The sequence below is a fragment of the Anticarsia gemmatalis genome, chromosome 20 (genome assembly GCF_050436995.1).
Source record: "Anticarsia gemmatalis isolate Benzon Research Colony breed Stoneville strain chromosome 20, ilAntGemm2 primary, whole genome shotgun sequence".
NCBI classification, from domain to species: domain Eukaryota; kingdom Metazoa; phylum Arthropoda; class Insecta; order Lepidoptera; family Erebidae; genus Anticarsia; species Anticarsia gemmatalis.
The window spans coordinates 1,123,213-1,150,442 of record NC_134764.1 but is presented as its reverse complement, the minus strand read 5'-3'; the positions used below and the strand labels follow the sequence as shown (position 1 = coordinate 1,150,442).

The 27,230-nt window shown below is 34.0% G+C and overlaps 1 protein-coding gene across 1 annotated transcript; it reads left to right on the top strand.

The window, feature by feature from the left end:
• Positions 1-256: 256 nt before the first annotated feature.
• Positions 257-8,270, top strand: LOC142981647 (uncharacterized). The gene is made up of 2 exons (XM_076127685.1): positions 257-1,156; positions 8,241-8,270. The coding sequence occupies exon 1, from the start codon at positions 515-517 to the stop codon at positions 980-982; it is 468 nt and encodes a 155-aa protein (XP_075983800.1). The 5' UTR covers positions 257-514; the 3' UTR covers positions 983-1,156; positions 8,241-8,270.
• The last annotated feature ends 18,960 nt before the right edge of the window (positions 8,271-27,230 follow it).

The window sequence follows — 27,230 nt, the reverse complement described above, 5'->3', positions numbered from 1 at the left end:
TCGGTCCATATTATTAAGTATTGACTTTATGACGGTTAAAATTTGTTTGAAAAATTTGTTCCTATAGGGCACGCTAAGGGCGCTGATTACTTTTAATTTAAAGTTTTCAGTCGCTACTCTATTGTTGACAGTCTATAAATAGTATGTAGCGGCTCGCTACATACAGCGACATCTACCGGGACCAGCGCGCAACCAACCACCACGCGCAGTGCGACTGACGTCACGAGTCCTAGATCGCGCTATCGAAGTTTGCACTGCAACTGACTATATATACAAGTTCCCGACTACAACAGTCGGGCAGCCTAGGCCCACCAGGCACGATCACCTCGCCTGGTCGGAGGATCCTCCCTTTGTGCTGGAGGAACATGATCACCTCGTTCCTCCACAGTGGTGACCCCGACGTGATTGAAAGCAGCCTTCACGAAGATCAGACCAGCAGCAGCAAACCTTCACACCCTCATCACTCCTCACTCCTACAGCAGCATCTTCGGCCACACCAGGGCACTCCACGAACATGTCGCTCACGCACATGACTGGCACACCCTACGGCCTCAGCGGCATCCAACCTGGGCATCATCGTCACGCTACTCTGACGCACCCAGGGCACCGCAACGCTTCGTCTCGACTCACCGCAGACAACAAGCACCTCGCCCCGACTCACTGGGGACACTTCACCGCACACCGCACACCGACACCGCACCTCTCCGACTCACTGGAGTTAGCGGCATACAGTTCCGACTCACTGGGACTTGCGGCATACAGTTCCGACTCACTGGGACTAGCGGCATACAGTTCCGACTCACTGGGACTAGCGGAATTCGAGTTCCGACTCACTGGAACTCATCAATGCATGGCACTGGAGAGACTGACTGACATGAAGAGAAGATCGACCTACGGTCTGAGGGGGAGTGATGTAGCGGCTCGCTACATACAGCGACATCTACCGGGACCAGCGCGCAACCAACCACCACGCGCAGTGTGACTGACGTCACAAGTCCTAGATCGCGCTATCGAAGTTTGCACTGCAACTGACTATATATACAAGTTCCCGACTACAACAGTCGGGCAGCCTAGGCCCACCAGGCATGATCACCTCGCCTGGTCGGAGGATCCTCCCTTTGTGTTGGAGGAACATGATCACCTCGTTCCTCCACAAGTACTTAATCACTTCTCAGGTAATAAGTGTGTAGCCAAAATAGTATTTTAGTGTCTAAGAGGTTGATTTTTACAAATGCAGGTATGTTAAGTATTTGTCTATGTATTTCCCTTTACTAAAGTACAAGATATTATTCAGAATAAAAACAACATAAAAATATTTCAACCAAAAATCAAAGCGAGTCGTGATCAGCATTGACACGTTACCGTTAGAAGTAACCTTCCCGAAGGAAAACTTCGTTCAGGGGTACATTAGGTTCTGAATTTTGTAGACAGCATTAAATTTCCTATGCTAACTTTGACGAGTATTATGCCTTCAAATACTTAAAAAGATGGCCAATTTAAATGGAAAAATTTTTACACAGTTAAAGTGTCAAAATGCCTGCAGTGACATAAAACGCCGCGACGCTGGGAACAAAACAACTACACATCAAAACAATCAATTGTAATACACTTTATGATTGGAAATAATTGATACATACCAGTGTAATTAAGAATTAATTAAACAGGCGCTTGTTTTAATTAACTGCCCATTAATTCTCACACTCGACGGATCAGCTACAACACAAGCTTGTTATGCATTTTGTTACTTTGTTTGATGAACAAGGAAAATATCTTGAAGGGGCTTGTAATATTTTCTACAGTCGGTACCATCGAGTATCGAGAGATTGACATTTAAAATGTACTTCAAAATTGATTCCTATGGCCTCTAGGCGCCCTGATATTTGTAGACAGCTAAGCGATAGTCGACAATCGATAGTTGTGGAAAATGGCGTTATTGATGTCAAATTGGTTCTTGCATCTGCTTGTTTATTATCAATGTATATTGTGTTCAAAAAAGATTTATTTGGCACCAACTTGACTGCCCAATTTTTATAGCTCATGTGTCTTTGCTATAAACTACCTGGATAAATTGCTGTAGGGACATACAACTTATTCTGGGCATGTCCTTCCGGTATTGCACTTATCTATTCCACCAGGCTATGAGAGGGAAAAATTAGAGAGTGTACCTATGTATTGTGCGCACACTTGGACACTACAAACAAAATTCTGCACAATTGACCGGAGCGATGGAATAGAGAGTGTACCAGCTGTGTATTGTTCATAGACTTAGACACTAAACATAAATCCTGCACAGATGACCAATAAGCAACTGGCCGCAATAGATATCAGAGGTGGACATTGTTATCAAAAATAAGTCATACTAAACTTACAAAAACTCTAAAGTATGATACAAACAAGCCTTTCGAAAAAATATTTCCTTTATAAAAGAGTCCACGGCTCATTCTCTTGACAAACATTAGTACCGTCTTATTGAAGAGTTTTTGTTTGGCCACAACACATCGAGTCGTCATTGTGTTCACTAAAGGTGATTTATTATATGTATTTATATGGACATTAATTAATCTGTCATAATTCGTGGTCAATGGAGGATTTGAGGTTTTTTGTTTTGAGTTTGATGTATCAAACTGTCTTGATAAAATAAGTGCTTTTTGTATTTTTATTTGATACATAAAGTTTTGTAAATGTTTAGTTAGTTATAACTTATATGTGGTTAAAAAAAAAACTCTTGATTTGGACTAACAGCAATGTCATTTAAATTAGAAAAGTAAAGTTATTATTATAGTGAAATAAAATTCATTCTAGACTTATAAAAAATTTGATAGTACTTAATACATATTTATAAAGTTCAAGTCTATTAACCGTTTTAGAAAAATATTTATGCATAGCAAAGATATTACCAAAATACAATAAATCACTAGGTTTTATTTTTCTTTTCTTCTTCCCTTATAGTCTCCTTCTTCCTCTATCCCCTCCTTCATTACCCTCCAATTTTACTCAAAATTTCCCAAAACCTCCATACGAAAACAAAACAGCATCAAAACTCATCTAAGGGTGTCGTTACACTAATGTCATTGACACGGTATTGCGTGAACGGATGTCAAACGTATTTAATAATTAAGACTTTACACATCTCATGTATCACTACCTTAAAACACCAACTACCAACAATTAAAATTTGAACCTTATGCTATAGCAATAAAGTTGAGTTTTCTTTGGCAGTTGGGTGTTAGTTATAACGTTTTTGTTTGCATTAGGTATTGATGACCAAAGTCATTGGTATGAATATAGGATCATGCAGTCAATTATGGTCGGAGCGATCATCGCACGGATAGTATTATTACTAATTGAGTCTGTTTTTTTAGTTAGTCAGACGGTTTGGACAGTTTGTTGAGCAATTTAGGGTTGATAAGGATGTGGCGTAATGTTTGGTGCCCGGTTGATGTAATTTTTATGGGGTTTTTGAATAGTCATGTAGATGCTTGATTAAGGGATATGTCCTTTGTATATGTATTAGTTATGGAATAGAAAATTAAAAGGTTGAGGTTAGATTTTTCTTGTTATGGATTAGTAAGTAAATGAAAGTTCGATTCTATTTTAATTATTACTATAATTGTATAGAGTTACAGTTAATGTCAGGTATAAAAATAAGTATGGCTTGCCAAATACATTTAAAAATTAAACGGGACAAAATCTTGACTTCCTAAAACTTATTTTTGATAATCTAGACTTCCAAAAGATGTGAATAAATTTTAATAATACAAGTAGGTAGGTACTAAGACTATAGTATGGAGCGTTTCACACTTAAAAAGTATATACACTTAAATATATGCATAAAGTATATATTATACACGGTACAAAAATAGTAATTTGATTAGTATGGGTGTCGAACCCACGACCACTCACGACAACTACTTCAACAACCGCAACATATCGTCTTGTGACATAATAAAACTGTTACTTTTAAGCAGATTTCAATACTTTATGACTCCATAAACAGTAAAAATCTTTTATATTTAAATTATATTTATCGCTACAGTATATTTCTTTGACAGATATTCCATTAATACTTAAATGTACCTGCTGATAACTTAATCCCGATCGAAGTTTGTTGTTGTCTCGCTCACACTTAAGTGTTTGTCGATATGTACCTCTCTGTTTAACGGATGAGCGGAGCTGTCAAAACGTCAAATAAAATTAAGGCAAGGTGTTCAAAGATTATGAAGGGTAGATGTGACTGTTTCTTATTGTAGGTTCTATTAAACACTTCTTACGAACTTATATCACTGATGATAAGATACGAGAAAACTTTTATCTAGGTTTCGTTGTCTCGAAAAAGATGATGATTTTGTAATAAATGATATAGTTTCTGAGTAGCAAACGACACAGTTCTATTTGATTATCTTAATAATTACAAGAATCATGGACGAAGGTAAAGTTGTCCATAGTAAAAAATCTATTTAATTAGGTCATGATTTGAAATGTATCAAGATAGACACCAAATTGTGCATTAATTTTTCCAACATGACTTATCTCTATGTCGATTATTAAAGACTACAACAGCTTTTCACAAAGAACTTGTTAACTAACCGTATTGGACGTCACAATTTTTGAGATATCAAAAATGTTCGCTTATTTTCCATTTGTACTATTATAACCGTAAAAATAACGTATTAGGTAGAATATCTTAATCTAAACTTAGACGGCTTCAAACACATCGCCTCTTCAAACTTAATCTTTGCATCTCTAATCGAAAAATTGAGTCAGTAATTAATTCGGAAGCTTAGAAATTTGACGACAAACTTGATATTAAGGGGAATCGTTAAACGGTCAATTAATTTTGTTCCCCTGATCGGTTATTTGTTGATTCAATTATATTATAGACTGTGATGTTTTGAAGGCGCTAGAGTTCTTCACTTTTAATATTTATTAAAATGAAAGATTCGAGTTTGATCCAATGGCTTTAGAAGTGATTTTGATATTAATTTGTGTAAAAACATTGTGATAGCAGGAGCAAAGTTTAGGCTAAAATATAGTCAACTAGCTGACCCGCGCAACTTCGCTTGCGTCACATAAGAGAGAATGGGTGAGAATTTTCCACGTTTTTATAACACTTTTTTACTGTTACTCTGCTCCTATTGGTCTTAGCGTGATGTTATAAAATATACTTTTTTTTCACGAAAAATATTCTTAAAATTATTTATATCTCTTAATATAACGAAGTCGCGCTAAGCCATATCCGCCATTAAAACAGTTGCCATGACAACGGAAATTTGTTATTTATTGTCATTATAATATTGATTATTCGCGACTTCGTTCGCCACCTGAATTTTCCCGGGAAATGCGTCATTTTCCCGGGATAAAAAGTAGCCTATGTCCTTTCTCGGGTATCAAAATATCTCCATACCAAATTTCATGCAAATTGGTTGAGTAGTTTAGGCGTGATTGAGTAGCAGACAGACAGACAGACAGACAGACAGACAGACAGACAGAGTTACTTTCGCATTTATAATATTAGTATGGATAGATCTACTATTACTAATTGGCCGTTTTCTATGATGATAAAATGTATGTCCGTCAGTGTACTCTGGTGAAGTGTAGATAGTCTTTGCATCTCTTCAAGGGCTTTTTAAAGAACTATCGGGAATACAAGGTTTTCTAGGCTATATCTATCTAGATAATAAAACAAACAAAATAGGTGTGTTGCATTTGTTTGCTTTAACAGTGAAGGAAAACATTTCCATTCCCAATAGTGGGACAGTCCAGAATTATTTTTTTCTTTTGTCAAGAAATCGAGGGTAAAAAATCCCTTAACAAAACTAACTAATCCTACAAACGTTTCCCTACTCCAATCACCATAAAGCATTGTATAAAAATAAAAAGTTTTGTTCAAAAGACAAATCGCAAGTCGCAGCGATTAGTCGTCGCGTTTTTACGACATATCTGTCAGAGTTCGTTCGATGCCAATCTAACTTTGTCGAGACGTACCAACACGTTTATACCATTTACATGTGCCGCTGTTGGAGAGAAAATTATGACTTTTGGGGAAATTTCTAGAGCATTGTTTTATTAAAGCGAAGTGAAAAAAGATGACAGGCATTATAATTATTATACAGTGTCAAGAAAGGAAAGTAGTTTATTAGATAGGAAATCAAGCGGTCCAAAATTCGGTTAAATAATCTATTGGATTTTTCTTCTTAAAGTTATTTGTAAAATTTAGTTTGGTGTCAAAGGCTTTGAAATGGATGTAAATATACCTTGTCTAGAGTTACAATTATTGGTTATTATTTTTCCCTGCCATGATATCGAAAATTCAAAGTACAGCATGAGTCTTATCTGTAAAAAGAGTTTTAAGGATGAATAAATAAAAATACACATAAAAATACAAAACTATTAAATAAGAATTGACACTGCTTGACTTTCTACACTGCTGCTGACACTATACATTTGGACTCAACTTAACAAGACTGATATTATGAAAAATTACAGACGCAAGCAATCTTCAGACACATTTCAGATCTCCTGAAACCCCACACTCCCACGACACAGTACAGATACAACTTATTTTAAGTTTTTAATGTAATATCCTTTGGCGGAGTTCGGTGGTTGATCCGAAGTATGGAATAATTCAGTGGCTGGAGCAGATTCCCCTCGTGTGCACTACGCTTCAATAGACGACACGTTCACTTTTGTACTACAGTTACTTCTTGTCTTAGAAATATTAGCTGTTGTTTTTCTCTTTTTAGTAGACAAATATGTAGGTGTTCTAGTCACCTAAAGATTGATATATTATCATTATTGAATTGGCGCTACCTTCCGAACTGGCGGTAAATTCACTCTCTGTATCATTGACTATCATAGGTGACAGAATTTAACCTAAATGAATACCTAAATGATTTGATTTTGATTTTGAAGTTAGTGAAAGTAATATTTAATAAAGCTTGAATAGCTAAGGCACATACAGATAAAAGCCCGGCCAGTGAAATGTTAAGGATTAATCATATCATATTATGGCTCGGACAGTTGCAAAGATGGTCGATCGCTTATTTGCCGATGGTACAAGAAGCCGTAAAAATGAAAGAATAACTAACTAAATCCTGGCTAAACACTTAAAATACTTTGCAATTATAACGTTAAATATTTTTATATTATAACTTAGGAAATAAATAAATCAGCGGGCAGGACTACACGCATAGGTTATTTTTAATAAGTCTATGGACTTACAAAAACATAGGAAACATTTTTAAATATTAGTAATTGGTAATATAGATAAGAAATCATCATTAGATACAGGAATATTATTTAGTATGATCTTCGTTCGTTCTTAAAAAGACCTATGACTGACAAGAAATAAGCACCTACAAATCGCTACAATAAAAACACAACACACCCCCACTCTCCATTCCGGAATGGAAGGAAGTCCACTATTTATAAGTTGTTTTTATCCGAATCTTCGGTATACAATCAAAAGTTGTTCATCTCAATCAAACTTTTAAATGGCGACCCGCTATAATTCCACTCTTCTTTATATTAACGCGTCCCGAGATGTACTTATTTTTATTTGACTGTTAAAAAGTTTGGATGTTCTATCGTAATTGGATATATAGATACTGACTATGGTCCCGTGTTTGATTCCCAGGTCCAATGTTTGTTTGTTTGTTTGTCGTTGTGGTCAACCTAGTGTCAAAGTTGTTCAAGCCGTCCGAGAAGCCTTTGACGTGGCTAAACGACTGTTATCTTAGTAGACAACAACCGGGACCGATTTTTTACGTGCCCTCCGAAGCACGGAGACGCTCAGTTCAAATACCACTATGCGGTCACCCATCTATGGAATGACCGCGTCAATGGTTGTTTAACCCACAGATCGTTTACCGACCGGTGAGCGCCTGAGCCAGAGCTATGGGCGCCTCCAGGTCGAATAAATTTTGGGTATTTAAAATTTCCTTTAGAATATTTTCTATTGCAGTTAGTTTTGTCACGTGCGACGGAAGACTTACCACTTGACTGTATATCATACAACCCTGTCTACTCTTTCAAGTATTAACAGAGGGGTAATGTTGTAAAAAAGACGTATATTATATTATTATTTCTATTAATAATTAATTATAGCCAGTTGTATTCATCAGTTAAGCACTGTTTGACTCGGTCATTCTACAAATGGGTGACCAAGTTTTTCTATTTGGATAACTATATCCAACTAGCTCTTCTAATAAGGCTCTACCCCCTTTCCGAGCTAGTGGTAGATTCAGTAATTGTAACGACTATCATAAGTGTCAATATTTGACCTAAATGAATAAATGATTTGATTTCGCAATAAGCTTCTATCTCTCTCTTCATTATGTTTCCAATCAAATATAGCTTTACAAAAACAATCAAATTAAGCTATAAACACAATTATAGTAAAACATGGCCACTACAACACAGATTATCACAAAAATCACATAAAAGTACCGTCCACCACGTTTAACTTATGTCCGACAATAACTTTAAGTTTTAAGGCACTTTTAAAAATAAATTGCAAAATACAAATTACCGAATACAACATCAATATCGTATTCAGGCAATAATCGTCAGTTTGTTGCCTAAATGACCTTCGGGGGATGGGCTAAGGTGTGAGCGAATGACGGAATAAAAAATTCCACCGTATTATAAATATTGGTGGCCGTATAAGCTAATATTTATAATACGAACCTTGTCCTTAATACAAATATTTTTTTTTATATATTTTTTTATACAAAGCAGAATAGTAATTATTGAAGTTTTTTGACGACTTAAAATGTTAAGAAAACTTTTATTCTATAGTCCCACACTCGATCTAAAATTTAATATTACTAACTGTTCTAATTTAGATTTTGGAGAAGTAAAAACAACTATTTTTTATTTGAAGAATGATGATTACTACGTATTTTCCTAACGAAAGCCATAAAGAAATAAAAATAAGTTTTCTAAAAAATTAAAAAAGTATCTACTTAGTAGTTTATAAATATCTATAAACATACATACAAATATACATGTATAAAACACAAGCTACTGAACCATATAATATTACTCTTATACATACAATATAAATACATTATAATACATAAACTTATAATATATAATCAAAGCTCTTATACAATATATACATATATGTACATCTTAAGTACTGCTATAATTAAATGAGACTCGACCGTGTCCACAGACAAACTGTTCAAACAGTTTTGTGGACCATAAGTATAAGTTTCATGTAAGAAACACTGTTTTAATAATAATAAATAAATAATAATAATAATAACAAACACACTACACACTTAAACTCACACACGCTGCATCTACTTGGTACCCACCCGTAGATGCAGTTAAAAACCAGCTTTAAGCTGAGAAAAAATACACTTTACAAAAATAATAATAATAAATTACGAAAACGATCACTTTACTGTTCCAATACAATTTAAACATTTACCACCAAAATCGCTGCCAAAATCTCTCCCGCTTGCACTCACAACTTAAACCGGTCACAAACAGTAATGTCCACTTTGAATTATAATTATTGCTCGGTTAATGTATGTCTTCTTCAGTTAAAGCATTGGGTGTCCCTATTTTTTGTTGTCAAGTCTCGATATAAATGGTCGACCCGCTGGTTGTTATTGAAAAAAACAAAATTCCTCTTTAACCGATGTCTCCAATGCGTTTCCGATTTTGGCCGGTTTTTATGCGCATTGACTGAATAATGTTGTAATTAAATTTTATTTGTAGTTTTGTATTTAATTTGTATACTGTTGATGTTTTTGATTCCGTTTTGTGATGTATTGAGGACGTGTGAACTGTCTTAGCCGTCTCCAGGCAATTGGTGATTCGGGTTTAAAGAATCGTTTTTAGGCTCTTATGAGTATTTAGGATAGTAGCTTTGATATCTATACTCTGCTTATCCCAATTGGCAAAAGGGCCGATTTTATGTAGGTATTTAGCTATCAAAATTGTTTATGCCGTAATACATATAGATTATGCACCTGTCTATTGTCATATAGCGAAAAAGTCTGCCAATCTTTCTTTTTGCCTTCCACATATTAATAAGTTATCAAACCTAGTGACTTCATGCAGTTATGTGTTCGTTTGATTTACTATTACTCGTATAAACGGCGAAAGATCGTCAAAAAGAAACAAACTAAGCATGAGAGTACTTAAGACCTAATCCTAAATACGGGAATTTACGAAATCACGCATTTTAGATTAGAATGCCTGACGTTTCAGATCACCTTCTTTATTCTGGTAGGAGACCTTAGCCCAGCAATGGAACTGTAATAAGTATATAAATTAATTAATTTTATTGCAAATTTTTGCTCTCTTAGTAACTATATTTCTATTATAAATACCTCAAACACGTATCAATGGTACACAATGGCTGTAGGACTAATAGCGCACATAAACCATAGACAAAGGATAAAGAGCGAGCTGCTTGACCACACGAATAGCGACCACAGACTGTGTTGTAAAGACTTAGTTGTTTATGGAAGTGGCAACAACGATGAACCACTTTATTATGATCACTTCACAACAAAAGTGCATCACCATTATTGTAGTTGCTAATTACAAGATTAGGATACAACACATGTTTGTTAAAGTAATATTTATTTATTTATTTATGCATTGTTATGGCACCGTTAAACACGACCATATTTGTATGTTTATAACAAAAAAAAGCAATATGTTATACAAATCTTGCTATGAGAAACACAATATTAATCGCAGTAACGGCGGGTTTGAAATGAAAAATATTGTATGTCTTCCATAGGTACTTTTAAAGAAGGCTACAGGCTTATAATAATACTAGCTGACCCGCGCAACTTCGCTTGCGTCACATAAGAGAGAATGGGTCAGAATTCACCATGTTTTTGTAACACTTTTTACTGTTACTCTGCTCCTATTTGTCGTAGCGTGATGATATAAAATATGCTTTTTTTTCACGAAAAATATTATCAAAATTATTAATATCTCTTAGTATAACGAAGTCGCGCTAAGGCATATCCGCCATCAAAACAGTTGCCATGACAACGGAATTTTGTAAATTCAATGTCATTATAATATTGATTTTTCGCGACTTCGTTGAATTTTTTGAATTTTCCCGGGAAATGCGTCATTTTCCCGGGGTAAAAAGTAGCCTATGTCCTTTCTGGGGTATCAAAATATCTCCATACCAAATTTCATGCAAATTGGTTTAGTAGTTTAGACGTGATTGAGTAGCAGACAGACAGACAGACAGAGTTACCTTCGCATTTATAATATTAGTATGGATAACAGTACGCTATGACTAATAGGTGGGGAACAAAAAACTAAGACCCACGGTAGAAGTCGCTATTCAGAATAAAAGTTAGTACGCAAGCAGAGCCGCGCTGTGCAACTAATAAGATTATGAACCATTGCCTATACATAGTGTGCCTATTATAAAAATCTGCAGTTATAAACAAATACTACTGCCATATGAAGAGCTCATCCAGTAGTACAATATCACTGACATTAATATGTCACTTCTCTATCCTACCTGCGTGGGTGTTTCAAAGAACTAGCGAGCAACGCCGGGGTATAACTAATAACTTGTCGCAAATGCACACGTCTTCATCTCGTGCACGCTTGTATACAGTAAGATGTAATGATCAAAGTTTGATACCCGGTTGCTGTAAAGTAGTTGTAACTTAATAAGTGGTAGAACTTAATAAATAAGTTTGGAGTTCGATTTCATTATATGAATCTACTAATTAACTTAAAGTCTCCACTGAGAAGCAAAAAAAATGTATACTTAAGTCTCTATCAAATCGAAACAAAAATAGACGGCCACGATTTTTTTCTGTTGCTTTCAAATACATTTAACCCATAACTGTCCCACTTCTGGGCAACGAGGTCCTCCCGAAGCATTGAGACCTTCAATTAAGTGGAGAGAGACTCCTCCTGGAACGAGGGAAAGATCTTGACTCCACGCTAGTCAAAGATTTAGAGCATGTTATTTTTATTATTAACCCAGATAACTGGGTTGTGGAGGTCCGATAGGCAGTGGCTCCATGTAAAATATTAGCATTCAGCTGCATTCGGTGAGACTGATAGCCGACTCCAACATAGTTGGAAGAAAGGCTGATGATTTCTATTTATACATAGGGGTAGGCAGAGACCAAAGAACGCCACTTGGTACGATCCTTACAAACTTCTCTTACCTCATTCACTTCCATACATCTTGTCATATTTCTAATAATATCATATTTAACTTCTTCTTATAGTATGGTTAGTGATCAACCTAGTGTCAAAGTTGTTCAAGCCGCCCGTAGGCCTTTAACGTGGCTTAACGTCTGTTATCTTAATTGACAACAACCGGGACCGACTTTTTCTGAAGCATGGATACGCTCAGTTCAAATACCACTATGCGGTCACCCATCTATGGAATGACCGCGACAAGGGTTGCTTAACCCACAGATCGGTGATCACAACTGGCTATGGGCGACTCAATATCATGACAAAAGTATGTAAGATTATTCGCATCGTTTTTATCCCAAAACAAACTGAAATTATTTCCATTAAATTCCGCCATTTTGACAGCATATAAAATTATTATCAAAATTACCGGGTCAGCTTCCAACAAATATTTAAAACAAAGCACAAAGTAATAATAACACATAAAACCTGAGTAAATCCGTGTGTACGTGACATTGGCATCAAGATGTAAACTATCTTTAGTCGTGGATAGTTCATTCACTTCTCAGAAGGTTCAACTCTAGGAAAGAGCATTGAAAATTGCTACGTGCTTAACCTAGGGTTGATGTATGGGTTTTGAGTTACGATTCGAAGAAAGGGTTGCTTTTTTGGGTTACGATTTGTTTTTGACCATTTTTAAGAGAGATAATGTGATTAAAACGTGATTTAAGAAAATTGAAGTTAGATTAGGATAATATGACCTTATTCGTAAATTTGAAATTAATATCTTCTTAATTTTTTTAAAGGCAGCTTCCGCTATAAGAATTGCTCTCGTGTCGCGGGGACTTTTACAAACATACAAGCAACAGACACAAAGTACAACCAGACCCCAGACAACTATTATTTTGTGGATCGCACAAATAATTGTTCCGTGTGGGAATCGAACCCACGACCTCCCGACGCAATGGTAGCCGCGTGTCGACGGCAAACCACTGCGCCACGGAGGCAGTCATGAGACTGACTCTGTAGTCTGGATGACAGGGTATAATACCGATGACAAGGTCTTAAGCTCGATTCCTGGCTGAGCCAAATCTTTTCACGCGGACAAAGTCGCGGGCAGTAGTCAACATCTTATTTTTTTTAATCATCAATATATCCGAAGATTACTTTTTCTATTTATTATTTGTAAGCCGCATTGTTTCATTGGAATGTATTTTAAAGATTCGATCTTTCCAATTGGTCAAACTTTGCTACCGAACGAATCGAACTTACCAACTTTCAAATACACTTGTAAAACTTAAATTTATTACAAAAATAAACCTTAATCCCTTGAAATAAGGATCATACAAAAATTATGTAGCGGTAATAGAAAATTGCTAATAAATATTTTTAAATATATTTTCCGGACGAACGCGCGGTGCTCATTCGGCCATGTTTGGAACGCGTCAATCGAATTCGAAATTTAAATTCAAATGTGTCAATTTTACACTTGTTTTTTGATATTGAATTTAGATTAGGAAGAGGGAGCTTTGAATTTTTTATTTTGTTTTCTTTTTTTGTCTTTTTATAATAATATGTTTTATTGGTAATGGATTTGCGTGTGGTATGTTCATATTAATGTAAAAATATAAAAGTTATTCTTTTTGATATTTATTTAATAGTTGTAATGTAATGACGAGATAATTTATTTGTTTCAAAAATAAATTAGACCTTCAGTTTGAGTAAGTATGCTTACTATAAATAAAATATAATGGGGAACAATAATTATGATTTAACAAAAAAATTATTAAAAGGAACCTTATTTTTCGATCAACAAAACCTTTTCGCAAAATAATTAACATTAATTCAAATTTTAATCCGAACATTTTATCTGTAACAAATCAGCCCACAAATTAGTGAACAGATTAAAAAACATTTAAAACGACTAATGACCCATAAAGAATGAAGCCATAAATATAAAAAAAGGTTGTAATCTATTAACACTCGAAAACAGTGGCCCGGTAACGACCCGCGTATAGATTTTAAATTTATTTACATTTTACTATACAATATTAAATATACGACTTTACTAACAAATACTAATAAAATTCCGCCTTTCTATACATGTAAATAAAAGTCAAAGAAAATTAAAAAAATGGAACTTTAAACTTTGTCAAATGAATAAGTTACCAATTTATTGACATCTTTTTGCGTTCCAATTTTTATCTGTCAAGCAATTACCACTCTTATTGTGCACAAAATAAGGTTGTTGGTGTGATTTTAAGACGGTATATATGTTTGTATTTATTCAGGTATTTCTTAGTTGTGGAGGGTCTGTTATAAATAAATATCCATGCAGTTTGACAAATGAGTGGACACTGTCTTAAGAGGCGGTCTCAGAACAGAAAAATGGTGTAGCCATTTAAAATATTTCCAAAAAATTGTTTAAAACTTCAATAAATATTTAGAGAAATTCTTTGAGGTATCTGTTTGAAGAGAAATTGCTGGATTGTTTTTTAATTGTTGTATGTTATTTTTAGTACAAAGGTTTGTTTTTTTTTCGGTTGAAAAATTGGTGTGAAATCATTTTTAAATGCTTTATTCTTACTGTCTCTTGGCTATCATAATAATAATTGTAAAAAAAAATGGAAAGTTTTAATCACATACCTACGTATATTAACACGAAAAATAATTGTCAGCATCATATTTGTAGCACGAGTATGATTTCTACGAAATCGGCAACAAGAACTTAAGAACTTAACTTATATTAAGCCATAATTGTTTAGTAATATAATAATTTGGGTTTTTATTTAGGTTCAATAGGCAAAATAATCAAGTCTATTCAAATTTTCCTAAGTAATGCGTTACTCACATACTTCATCAAATATTTTAGAAATTTTGCACTACGATGCTTGTAAGCCGGAGACAAACGTAACTTTGTTTTAACCCAAGCCGCACATAACCAGAGCACCACGGCTTACCTAGACTAAAAAAACACTATCTCCCAAATATCCTATTGTCGGGCAGTTCACAAGAAATCTCTAAAATACTCCAAAGCTAATAAAATCACAGTCCATCCATCATTAAACGATAAACACAAAACATATCAGATTCCTTACAACGTATAAAACACACACGGAATTCATATTAGCCGATTAATAAATTCTCAGAAAATTTGAAATAAACTACAGGAATAGATGTAAATGTGTGTTTGTTTGTTTTTACTTTGATTGAAAACGGCTGAATTGTTTTAGATAAAATTTTGAGGGTGATAGGTTTATTCCCGAGATTTTGGGTCCTTTTTGCAAACTAACCCAGACATCAGGAAATTTGTCAATGTTTTAAAAGTGAAAGTGTATTTGTTTCGCAGTTTTTCATTCACATCAAAACGACTTACCAATTAGGATAAATTTGACATGATTAACACCAAACTTGTATATGATAGCGAGTATCTCTGTTTGTCTGTCTTTCACCAAAAAACAATTGCGCCGATTTTGATAAAATTTTGCAAGCTGATAAATTTACATCATAGGAAAGGATAGAAGCTACTATTAATAAAAATATAGCAGGCAAAGCCACATCACAAGACGCAGCTATAAGCTAATAAGACATAAATTAAAATAAAGCCCGGTATCGGCTTGATCTTAAGTGTCGGTCGTGGTATTGTTTTAGATGGGAGATTTGTTTGCGTGACCTCCGACGGCTTGGGCTTTTTTGACTTTAGGGTTGAAGCCGAGGTTGTTGACACTGGGATGTCACGATTTTTTGAAAATTTCTTTTGAAACTGTAATTACTTTTTTTCTGTGTAACTACCCATATTTTAAAGCTTATATAGTTAGCGTAGCTTGGATGTTTGTGTTGGTAGAGTAGGTAACTGCAGATTTAGATGGCTTTAGTTTGATTTCCAGAATATACAAAGTTTGTATTTATGTCCAAAAAAACTTGCACTCAATGTAGAATCAAAATAAAATTATCAATTAATTAAAGTCGAATTAGTAGACACTTAGAATAGTGGGTTAGGTTTAAATGGCTTAACAAAGTACTGCATCTTTTACAAGTAAAATTAGAATGAATAACATTAAAGCCTGAGTTTTTGTGATACAACGATTCTGAAATTACTAGACTCGTATTTGACTGTATTACAATGTTTTCATGATCAAAACATTTGCATGGAAGTTTTGACGTAAACATCACAACTGATAAACAACAAACAGAAAAACAACAAATAAAATAAAATCAGAAGGTCCACAATCCCATTCTCTATTAGCGGATTGCAGTAGAAATAATCAAAATAATGACACCAGACCACCGCATAGGATTCGATTACTAAAACTATCTAATTAGGACCACTGTAGAAATGCAAGAAAATTACCTTCAAACCAAGATCACTATAATTGCCAAGCCGGCTACCGGTGTTACGATTCACTTTCTCTTTCACACACATGAAAAAGTATATCCCTATCCTTTTCCAACTTTTAGATTTATAAATCCCATTCAAAAAGTCTTTTGATTTTTTTAGCAAGGCGATTGAAAAGCAATTTTGTGTTGACGATTCTTAAGCTTAGATTTGATTGTAGTTTTTTTGTGTGTTAAGACTGTTTGGTAATGGGGTGTTATGTCGATTATAGAGGTAATAATACACTGATTTGATTGTAATGATATGCAATACGAATATTCGATTTGTTAATTTTTGTTGTGATTTCTGCTGAGGTTGAGGAATGGTTAACTATGGAATTAAGCCTCCTATTGCTACTCTATAATGTTACATGTAAGTTTGTTAACATGGTAATTTTCAAAAAAAAATGTTGAGTGAGTGTGATGAGATTTTGAGTCAGTGAAAAAAGGTGTTTTACGAAAGGCTACTTAGTATCTACGAAAATCGTTACCAAAAATAAACTTTTGGACTTTTTCAACCACTAAAAGCATAGCATAAGCATTGCGAAAATCAAATCATTAACATATTGAAGATCTTTTCAATTTCATAAAATAAAATACAAAAAAAGACACAGAAACAAAAGGCAACCATAAAACAATAGCAAAATATTTATTTGCTTAAAATAACAGTTAATTTATCAACACTTAATACAGCACTTTTAGACGAACATTTAAAGACGTTTTTCAAACAAAAGCTCAGCTGATTCTGCCAATTACAGTCCAATGAATGACTACGTTTAAACAACATAAAATCGATTCATTCGGCATCCATCAAAGGCACCGCATCGATTCTCGTTACAATCGTAATTACACTCAATAAATCTAATTATAATCGGTATATCTTTGCAATCCAATGAAGTGGAGTTTATGGAGTCGATTTGCTACAATTATGACCTGCTATCGTTATAATTTTACGTGTAAAAATAGGTTAGTAGTAGTAGGGTTAATTCTTAAGTGTAGATTACTGGAACAAATTATAAAGTTGTTTTCAACGCTATTAAATGAAAATTGTAAAAATATTGACGTTTGTGGTGAAACAAAGTTATCAATGTCACTAATAACCCATTTACCTATTTTTTTTAAATAACAAAAGTGAGCAAAAATGTGGCAACTACGGCTACAAGCCGAAAATACTTATGTGAGATACTGATATTTGTATTAATAATACAAAAGAATGGATGACATCAATTTCTGTGATAATACATTTCCTGCCTTTTTTAAGTCAACTTAAAGATTTATAATCCGTATCACCTGTGTCATATTTGTTTCTTCATAATCAACAAAAACAATCATACACAAAACATCAATGAAAAACATAAAACAAATCAACTTTGAACATAATTACGTAAAGGAAGCCGTACACAGTAGCGTAGTAGTCAATTCCTCTAATAGATGGCGTTGGCGGCGGCTCAATTTACAAATTAAAGAGCGCGTGCGCATCGCCGCCGCGCCGCCGCTTGTGCCGCCACTGCGGCGGTGCCACTATTCTGTTACCAGAAGAAAACTGTGGGAAAAAGCTTTGATTTGAGGTTATTTTTATATTTCTTCAACTGGAAAAAATCTTTAGCCCGTAGACCCTACTAAAGTAGCTGTCGCACTGTACTCTCATGTATAGCGCAGTTATTCTCGTTTCAAGTCAACCAACAAGTATTAACTCTTATGCCCCATAGTAAAACATTTAAAGTTAGGAAAGGCCAAAAAAATAATGTTCATCTCTCCCATATCGAAACACAAATATTTTTAAAGCAATTCAAAGAAATCAGGAAAAGGAAACTACAGCAATATACTTAAATAACATAAAACCAGCAATAAATTCTATAGATTCTAAGTCACAATCACCTTCTCGATTTGTAAGCCGTTTATCCAGAATAAGCCTGCGGCTTCCGAGATTGAACTTTTATAGCTTTGCCCATCACAGACGATTGCATACAATATTGATTTTACGTCATTTTTTCATCGTCCACAATGAAATGACTCTGATAATGGACGCTACTCATCTTACAACGAATTGAGATATAAGAATATTGATTATTTCTGTTTTATTCGTTTTCTTGTATTATATCGAGTAGTTCATTTGGGAAGCCTTGAGAATGCCGCATTTTGGATGCTGTTGTTTCGCAGTCAGCTAAAACCTCTTCCTACATACTTTTTAAACGATTCTATATAAGATTTAAAGGCGGCTTCCTAGGTCACAAGTTGCATATTTCTGAATAGTACTCGGTTAATAATTCACTTAAAAATTTTATAAGCTCTTCTTTAATACGGCTTATAAGGTTTAATGGAATAATAGGACCCAATTGATACATTTCTGCACTTCAAAAACACATAATTCATAATTATTATTTATCTCAAATGAGAGAGAAGATTTACAACTTTTAAAGTTGGAGATACCATGTAAATTTTGTACCGAGCTCATCCATACATACATGGCCATTACATGGTCCTCATTTAAGGTCTCATTGGCTCCATACAATCTGTCATGTAATTCATCAATTACAGCATTTTTCGATGCCCACTTATGTCCATGACTATATTCTCATGCGTCATTACATACAAAAAAGAATTATGGCAATTTGTCGCAAACATGACGTCACTTATGTTTCAATGATTTATTATATTGACATTCAAGATTTATGTAATATACGTGGTTGTCGTAAATAATTACATTTTGACGCTACTCGGTAAAAGAGATAAATCTTTGAATTAAATATAAAGAGCTTATAATATCAACATTTATTTTAATAAAATTGAAAATATGGATTTCATTTTGATATATCTCGGATCTGAATCTAATGGTTGTCATCGTATGGTTTATTTATGAGAGATTCTGAATTTTTGTAACACTATACTTTGCCAAATGTCTACAGGTTATGATAAAATACTTGTATTTGCATATGAAATTAATCTGTATCATTTTTTTGTGTGATATTAAATAGTTGAGGATACTTCAAGCGCTTTATTTTTATTATTGTCCGACAACTTAGTAGAGACTCAGTATTAATCCATACTAATATTATAAATGCGAAAGTAACTCTGTCTGTCTGTCTGTCTGCTACTCAATCACGCCTAAACTACTGAACCAATTTGCATGAAATTTGGTGTGGAGATACTTTGATACCCGAGAAAGGACATAGGTTACTTTTTACCCCGGGAAAATGACGCATTTCCCGGGAAAATTCAGGTTTCGCCACCGAAGTCGCGAATAATCAATATTATAATGACATTAAATTAACAAAATTCCGTTGTCATGGAAACAGTTTTAATGGCGGATATGCTTTAGCGCGAGTTATATGAGATATAAATAATTTTGAGAATATTTTTCGTGAAAAGAAAAGCATATTTTGTTGTTAAGGAATAATTAAGTTTTGTATTAGTAAAAAAAAATCATTCACGCGAGCGGAGCCGCACGGGTCAGCTAGTTCCTTATATTTTCGAAATAAATTAACTGTAGTAACGGGCCACAGTTGATCTAAATGTTCTATTCCTCTGCCAGCCGCAAACCTTGCAGACAAGGCTCGTTAGTAAGTTGTCTGACTATGGTTCAAATAAAACTGTAGACTTTGAGATACAAATCTCTTGACTCTTACCGTTATTTTCCACAATTTCATAAGTATTTTTCTATAATGTTATACTATGAGAAAATCCATCCAAATGTCACAGGTGACGCTATCTACCAAAGCGGTTCACAAATTGTTTACATATCGGTACTAAACTTAAAGCACCGCCTAAAGCAATGACACAAAACTAAAAAAAACCTTTTTAAATCCTCCCGATCGAATAATTCCACGCAACGATTTCACATATGACTCGATTCGAACAAAATGTCTAATGAAAAAATCGATGCGGTGAAAAAAATCGACTAAAGTCAGTATCGATACCTGTTTACGACTCCCACGTTTTTTTGTCGTTTGACATTTGTAAGTAAAAAAAAAGATTTCTATTGTAATGTCCGTTTTGTTTGAGATACAAAAGAGTTTTATAATCGGTATCAGTTCTATTGAAGATTATTCGGGAAGAAATCTCTGTGCCGTTCTTGGGCATATGTGGATTAGAGTTTTTAAATCTACCAATATTTCGAAGTGTATCGAGATGATTGGTTCTAAGATCAAGTAATGGATACGTAGATCGAATAATTGTGCCATAAATATTAAAAGTACTAATACGGAGAATTTTAATGAAAGGAATGTAAGAAAACCGATACTCTTCAATGTTTTTGATATATTCTTCAGTACTTATTCCTTTAATCCGCTTGGAGTTGGAACAGATTGTGTGGACGTAGGTAGGTATATTAATTTTTAACCGACTTTAAAAAAAAAAGGCAGTTCGTAGGGTACACTTAATTACGATTTTGATAATGTTGAGGTATTTTAAATAATGGTCACAGTTATAAAAAATATTATAACACGTTGCTTATTCATCGTAAAACATTTCAAACGATTCCCCATCCACAATACAAAACAATTGATCTATAGTGCATTTCTTTTTCTCGTAATTATCCACAAAATACTTGCAAACAATTTCCTTACAAGCCCATGGCAGTTCATCAACCAACTTAACAATACCACTAACAAAACAAAACATAACACCTTATTACGACTACATAAAGCACATATTCGGATAAACATCGTCTAATCGAAGAGCATCTAAAAGAACTGTATTCGAAAAATTGTTAAGGGCGGATTGGTTTTAAGCAAACTTAAATTTGGTGTGCTACATATGCCTTATTGTAGTGGGGTAAGGTCTAGTTTTCTTTGAATTGATAGTAGAAGTTAAGTTGGTAATAAAAAGTGTCGTATCCCTAGCATTTCTTTATCAATCACGTCGACAGACAAAAAACGTCTGCACATCGAACTGAGAGTCACTTACGTTAATGGAAGTCCTCCAGTTGCAATGCTGAATACCAAAGAATAAGCTCATAGAATGTATTGCAAAATATTTACTTTTAATGCCTATGATATTTGTCAAAACTCTTCTAAAAAGTCTTGCCTGCATTTACTGCAATACACTTGCAAAATTTACCGCAGTTTACTTAAAAACAACTTAAAGACCTCATTGACCATGTTCATATTAGTTAATTTAATATTTATAGCTAATATTTATTCACGCCACGTCAATACGGAGAAATTAAGACTTATAAGTTCGAGACCTATGGGAACCTGCTTTGGTAAAATAGTGTTAAAGAGCGTATTAAGAGTTTTAAAATTTGTATGACTAGAACTTAAGACTGCCTCTAGGGCGCAGTAATTAAGGTCGCGACACAGCTACCACTGCACCGGGAGGTCGTGGGTTCGATTCCCACACGGATCAATTCTTTATGCGATCCACAAATAGTTGTTTCGGGTCTGGTTGTCCTTTGTATCCGTTGTTTGTATGTTTGTAAAAGTTCCCGCAACACAAGAGCAATTTTTAGTGCAGGAGTTGTCTTAAAGGAAAAAAAGGAATATAATTTACTTATGTATTCTGATATCAACCAAACAAACTTAATATTAGGCATAATATCTCCCCACTCAATTCTGGCAAGTCTGTTACCTAGATAGTCTCCACCAATAGTCATCAGGTATTAGCGGTGGTGAATCATTTGCTGATTGTCACATAATGACGGGAGGTGTGGGGTTCTATTCCGTGTTTCGTCATGTTTTGTATTTGTGATATTGAGTACAACCCAAGAACAACAAATGGAGTGTGTATTAGCATTTTGAAAAGTGATTTCTATACCAGTATTTTATATAGTACAGATATGGAGAGTTAATATATTAAAGAAGAAATTTCAAATTCATAATTTTTCTTGCGGAATAAACTGTTTCTATGGTTTAAGCACCAGTATTTACGACTGCTAATCACAAGGTCTTAAGTTCGATTCTCATGACAGGCAAAGTTGTTCTTGAGCTTTTCTTATTTGCATTGGAATATTCTCAATAGTAGCCCGGAGTTTAGTCCCTACTACAGCAATAGGCTCGCCTCCTATTGTATGGGTTATTTTAGTATCATATAACATTTTGAAATACCAAGAAGAATTTGAACAGTCCAAAAGCCTAATAAATCAAATTATGGATACATCACGAAGTAATCGTGTCATCTGTCGGGCATCAGGCGGGAATCGAACCCATTGTCTCGCGAGTGACGGATATCTCAATACGATGCTTTATGGGAGTCGATCAGTATTGTCGGCTTATACTAGTCCATCTGGATTGTGGTTTGAATGAATTTTAAATAGGGTGGAAGATACGGTTGTCGGTTGTTTGGTTATTTCATATTTCAAAAAAGGATTTACCCTCAATAACATTTTAAAGACTTTCAGAAGTTACATAATGTCTGGACAAAGTCTATTTTGGAAAGAGTAAAATGCTTGAATATCTGAATGTAACAATATGAAATACGAAAAAAAATGTCACAGTAAAAATCATTCTTTAAATTACCCAACACTTGAATCGTTAAAGCTTTAAGATTTTTATCTGTAAATAACAACCAACTTTTAAAAAATCTCTATTGTCTCAACTCAGTCTGCAATAAAATGCAGTATGTGATATTAATTTTTGTTGTTTTTTGTTTTATAGTAACTATTTTAGTCTTAGGTACACAGCATACAACTGCACATACATATTTTACTCACGGAAGTAAGCAAATACCTGCGAAAACCTTTGCTATGATCCTTTCAAACTATTATATTGTTCTATAACAAGTATTTTCTATAAAACTTCTTTAATTTCAAGTTTAACTCATCAGCCGACAACTAGTCCACCCACCCTACTTCACTCAGCATACAATAGAGCCGCGATATTTTATTGTCAATGTTAAATTAAGTCATTATATTGATTGAACGGTGCCTAACTTATTTTTTGTCGCTTCGACCGCATCGGTACAAATCGATTGTGATGGACGACACACCTTAAAAGACAACACCATTATCTATACACACGAAAAAATAACCACATACTCTTATGCACTAGAAAATAGAGTCGAAATTCGCTTGTGATTTTCTTTTTTGTACGTTTATGCTAAGTTGGTATTAAGAACTCTGTCCCTTGAAGCCTTGATTTAGAAAAATAGGCGTTAAAATCGCGACAAACATTTTGTATGTATGCTGATTTTTGATATTTTGCTTGTATTGAAGTTTTGACGTAAATATATGTATTGCTATTTGTTATTTGGTGTTGATTGGTTTCGGATTGAAATGTTAGGATTTTTTGGCAGCGGCACCTTTGTAGTGCCTTGTGGTAGACTATTAATAGTCATATAGAAGGTAATACTAATAATAGGTAATTAATAATTCAGTTCTACTGTTGGACTTGGGTAATTTTTTACTATAAGGTATGAGATTATCACACTGATGATGTCTGAATTTTTAGGTTTGATACTCCGTAATTAGTAAAAAAGCTTAAACATGATATTATTTTAGAAGAAAACTGTAGTTCTATGTAACACGAGTTCATCATAAGTCAGTAAAAGTCATGTAAAGCTTTTAATTACTGCAATGTTAGTTATAGTAAAAAAACAACTGTAAACAAAGTTTCGTGAGTGCCATTTTTACTTGCTTATTTTAACACATGTCAGGGCTGGCTACATAAGCTCAAAACGAAGATGTATTTCGTAATCTTCTTCAGCTACCACAGTGATAAGAAATTCAGTTTAAAATTTCCTAAGTAACGCAATATTTAAAAAAATATGGTCGCGTTCAAAATGTCCTCCTGTTTTAAATCGGTTTTAAAACAAGAGCTTTTAAATACGTATAAGTAGGTATAATTCTTGAGTAAAGCCTCAATAAATAAAGGTGGTATTAAGCGTTGTGCAGCCGTCGAACGTTGTTCGATTTCAAAGATTATCTATCACTGAGACAGTATCGCTGGACTCAGATCTTAGTGCCATGCGGTACGTGGTACAGGGTGTTTCAGTTTGTTTAAGTGAGAGAAAAAATGCTTTATATTGTAAATGAATGAAAACTCTTGATTGTATATAAAATCAACAAGAACAAAATAAAATAAAATTGTGTTGAGTAAGTAGAAGAATAAAATGGTTGGTTTGGTTTTGGGCTATTGGCAAAGTAATGCAATAATGTTAGATTTCAGGTGGCACACAAAACGTAGGGTTGCATAATATGTTTTCTATTATGTTTTGCTTGTAGTTATTTCTAAAGTGACTAAATATAAGGAACGGGTTGAAATCGTCCCTTTTATCTAACAATTTTACATTTAATAAAAGTATTATAGTAAGACAGGCTTGTTAGCACGGCATAAATACAAGAAGTCTATAGAAAAGCCCGAAAGAAATAATTGTAACTTAGACATAAAATATGTATGGATAAAAATAAATGGTTTATAGCTTCAACTACTCAACATTTTACTGACCTACTTTTTTTAATGAATTGGTGAAAATCTCCTTTACTAAGTCCGCTTTTTTTCAAATTTTACTGTTCTCCATTTCACCAACACCCTGTATCAATATGCGCAGTGGCAACAACCTGATCAGCTTCCACCGATCACGTCTATCACTACAATATCCAGCATCACGATCTGTAGGCGAGACTAATCATTTTTATCTTAAAGAAGATACAGTGATCGATCGATATTGGTGGCCGATACACCACCGGATGTTAGGGATTATTTACTACTAACTGTTGTTTAGTGGCTGCCATATTGACGTCAATTATCTATCTATAGATAGATCTATCTATCCATGGATAGATTGTTTAAAAGAAGCTTTCTAAAAGCATCTGATTTGAATATCACCCTGGACATATTTGTGTGATGAGCACGAGTATCTGTTCTAACCCGGTCTGTAAATTTATGTTTTGAGAATTACATACACAGGTAAGTATGTTTATCAGTTACCCGGTTACCGTGGTACAAGCTCTGCTTACTTAGGAATCAGATCTTTCAATCAAGTCTTTTTTAGATTTCTCAGCTCTGTAGACACATTTGATTTCATCAGACGAGATTTTTTCAGGGGCAATTGTAGCAGGCTCGGGTTAAAGTACAATCGGGTCGTATTTGGTCCTTGAATGCACCTATAACCGCAGCTTAGCCACTGCCTGCCTAAAAATAAAATAAAATTATGAACACTAACGATTGACAGTATCAATTCCTATTGCTTTTTCTGTATTCTTCAAAGTTTAGCTCAAAACCTGAATTATTTGCCTACAAGACTAACTAATCTCAAACGAAAGAATTCTAAAATTATTTGGCTTCTCAACATGAACCTAAGACCGTCCATTCATACATTCCTATACCCCTAATCCCATTCATTAATAAAAAAAGAAATCGACTCGAAGCAGAATCGAACAATAATATCGATATTAAAATTTCGAATCGATTTGATCCTTTGGAACTTTTGATAAATGAATCGAATACAAAGGTGGCCAGTCACCGGACGTTCGAAATTTAAAACGAAAAAAAAATCACGGCTACCGTCCGCTTGAACTATTAATCAAATTCTTATAAATCGACAAAGTTATATTTGCATTTCACTTGAACCTTAAACTCCTTACCTTAAGGTTCATTTTTGTATGAATTATAGTAAATATAGCTCGGTTTTCTTTAGTTATTGATAAAATAAATAAAAATGAAGAGTTTTTTGCTCGGACTACCGAATCTTTGAAAAGAATTACGTCTCTATTCTAGTCTACCAAACAGATTTACTTTTTGTTAATTTTTATTTTTAAAGTTAACTAAGTTAGTACAAACTTGCTTCTGGAAACAACATAATCAATATACAAAATTTTTGCCTAACATTTAATAAAAACGGCGGTCTTATATGACAAGACGTAAGGATGTTAATAAGGCAAGGGAAGGTTTGTAAAAATCGTATCAATTGGCATTCTGTGGTCTCAGCCTACCACTATGGGTAAAAGGCGTATATGTATATGTAGGATTTAATAGAAAAAACAAAAGCGAAAGTCCACAACAAAAACAAATTACATTATATTTCCTGTATCCTTTCCTATCCCATACCTATTTACTTAATTATCTTCAGGCCATAAGCCTTTAATACTTAAAATAATACAGTTACATTAATTTTCATTAAAATTAAACAAAATAACAACTCAAAAACACTCCGTATATTCAAAACTCAATCTAAAATCGGTAAAGCTGAACTCGCCAGTCAATAACCGATTCCGATTTATTTTAAGCAGTTTCCATTATTTTGACAGTTGTGACAAATTGAATACCTCCCTGGCGGATGTCGGAGATACATGGGCGACACAGGCCCGGACTCCGGATTCAAATTAATTATATTATTTTATTTCGATTGAATGTGTTTAAAATTGATGGAATGGAAGTACGATACAGATAAAGTTTTAGTAGGTATTTCCGTTTTGAAATTAAACTAGTATAGATTAGATAAAATCTGGAAATTATAATTGGTATGCTAAGTACATAACTATAACGATACATTTCACTCAGTAACGTCCCACTGTTTCCAAAGGAAGCTTTGATTAATTATCGAGTAGAGGGATAACAAAAAACAAAGAAATTTTTAATACTTGACACTACAATGGTTACGCAAAATTCACTGAAAACTACTACATTATTATCAGCTTTGAAATTGAAACACCTGCCTAAAGTCACACTATGAATCTATACCTTCTGAATCTATTCTGCTATTATTTTAAAATCTTTTCCTGAAATGCTATACTTACGTTAATTCCCATATTTAACTTTACAATAAGC

Bases quoted from the DNA above. Each gene is read 5' to 3' on its own strand.
- LOC142981647 (XM_076127685.1), top strand. From the start codon at position 515: ATGTCGCTCACGCACATGACTGGCACACCCTACGGCCTCAGCGGCATC.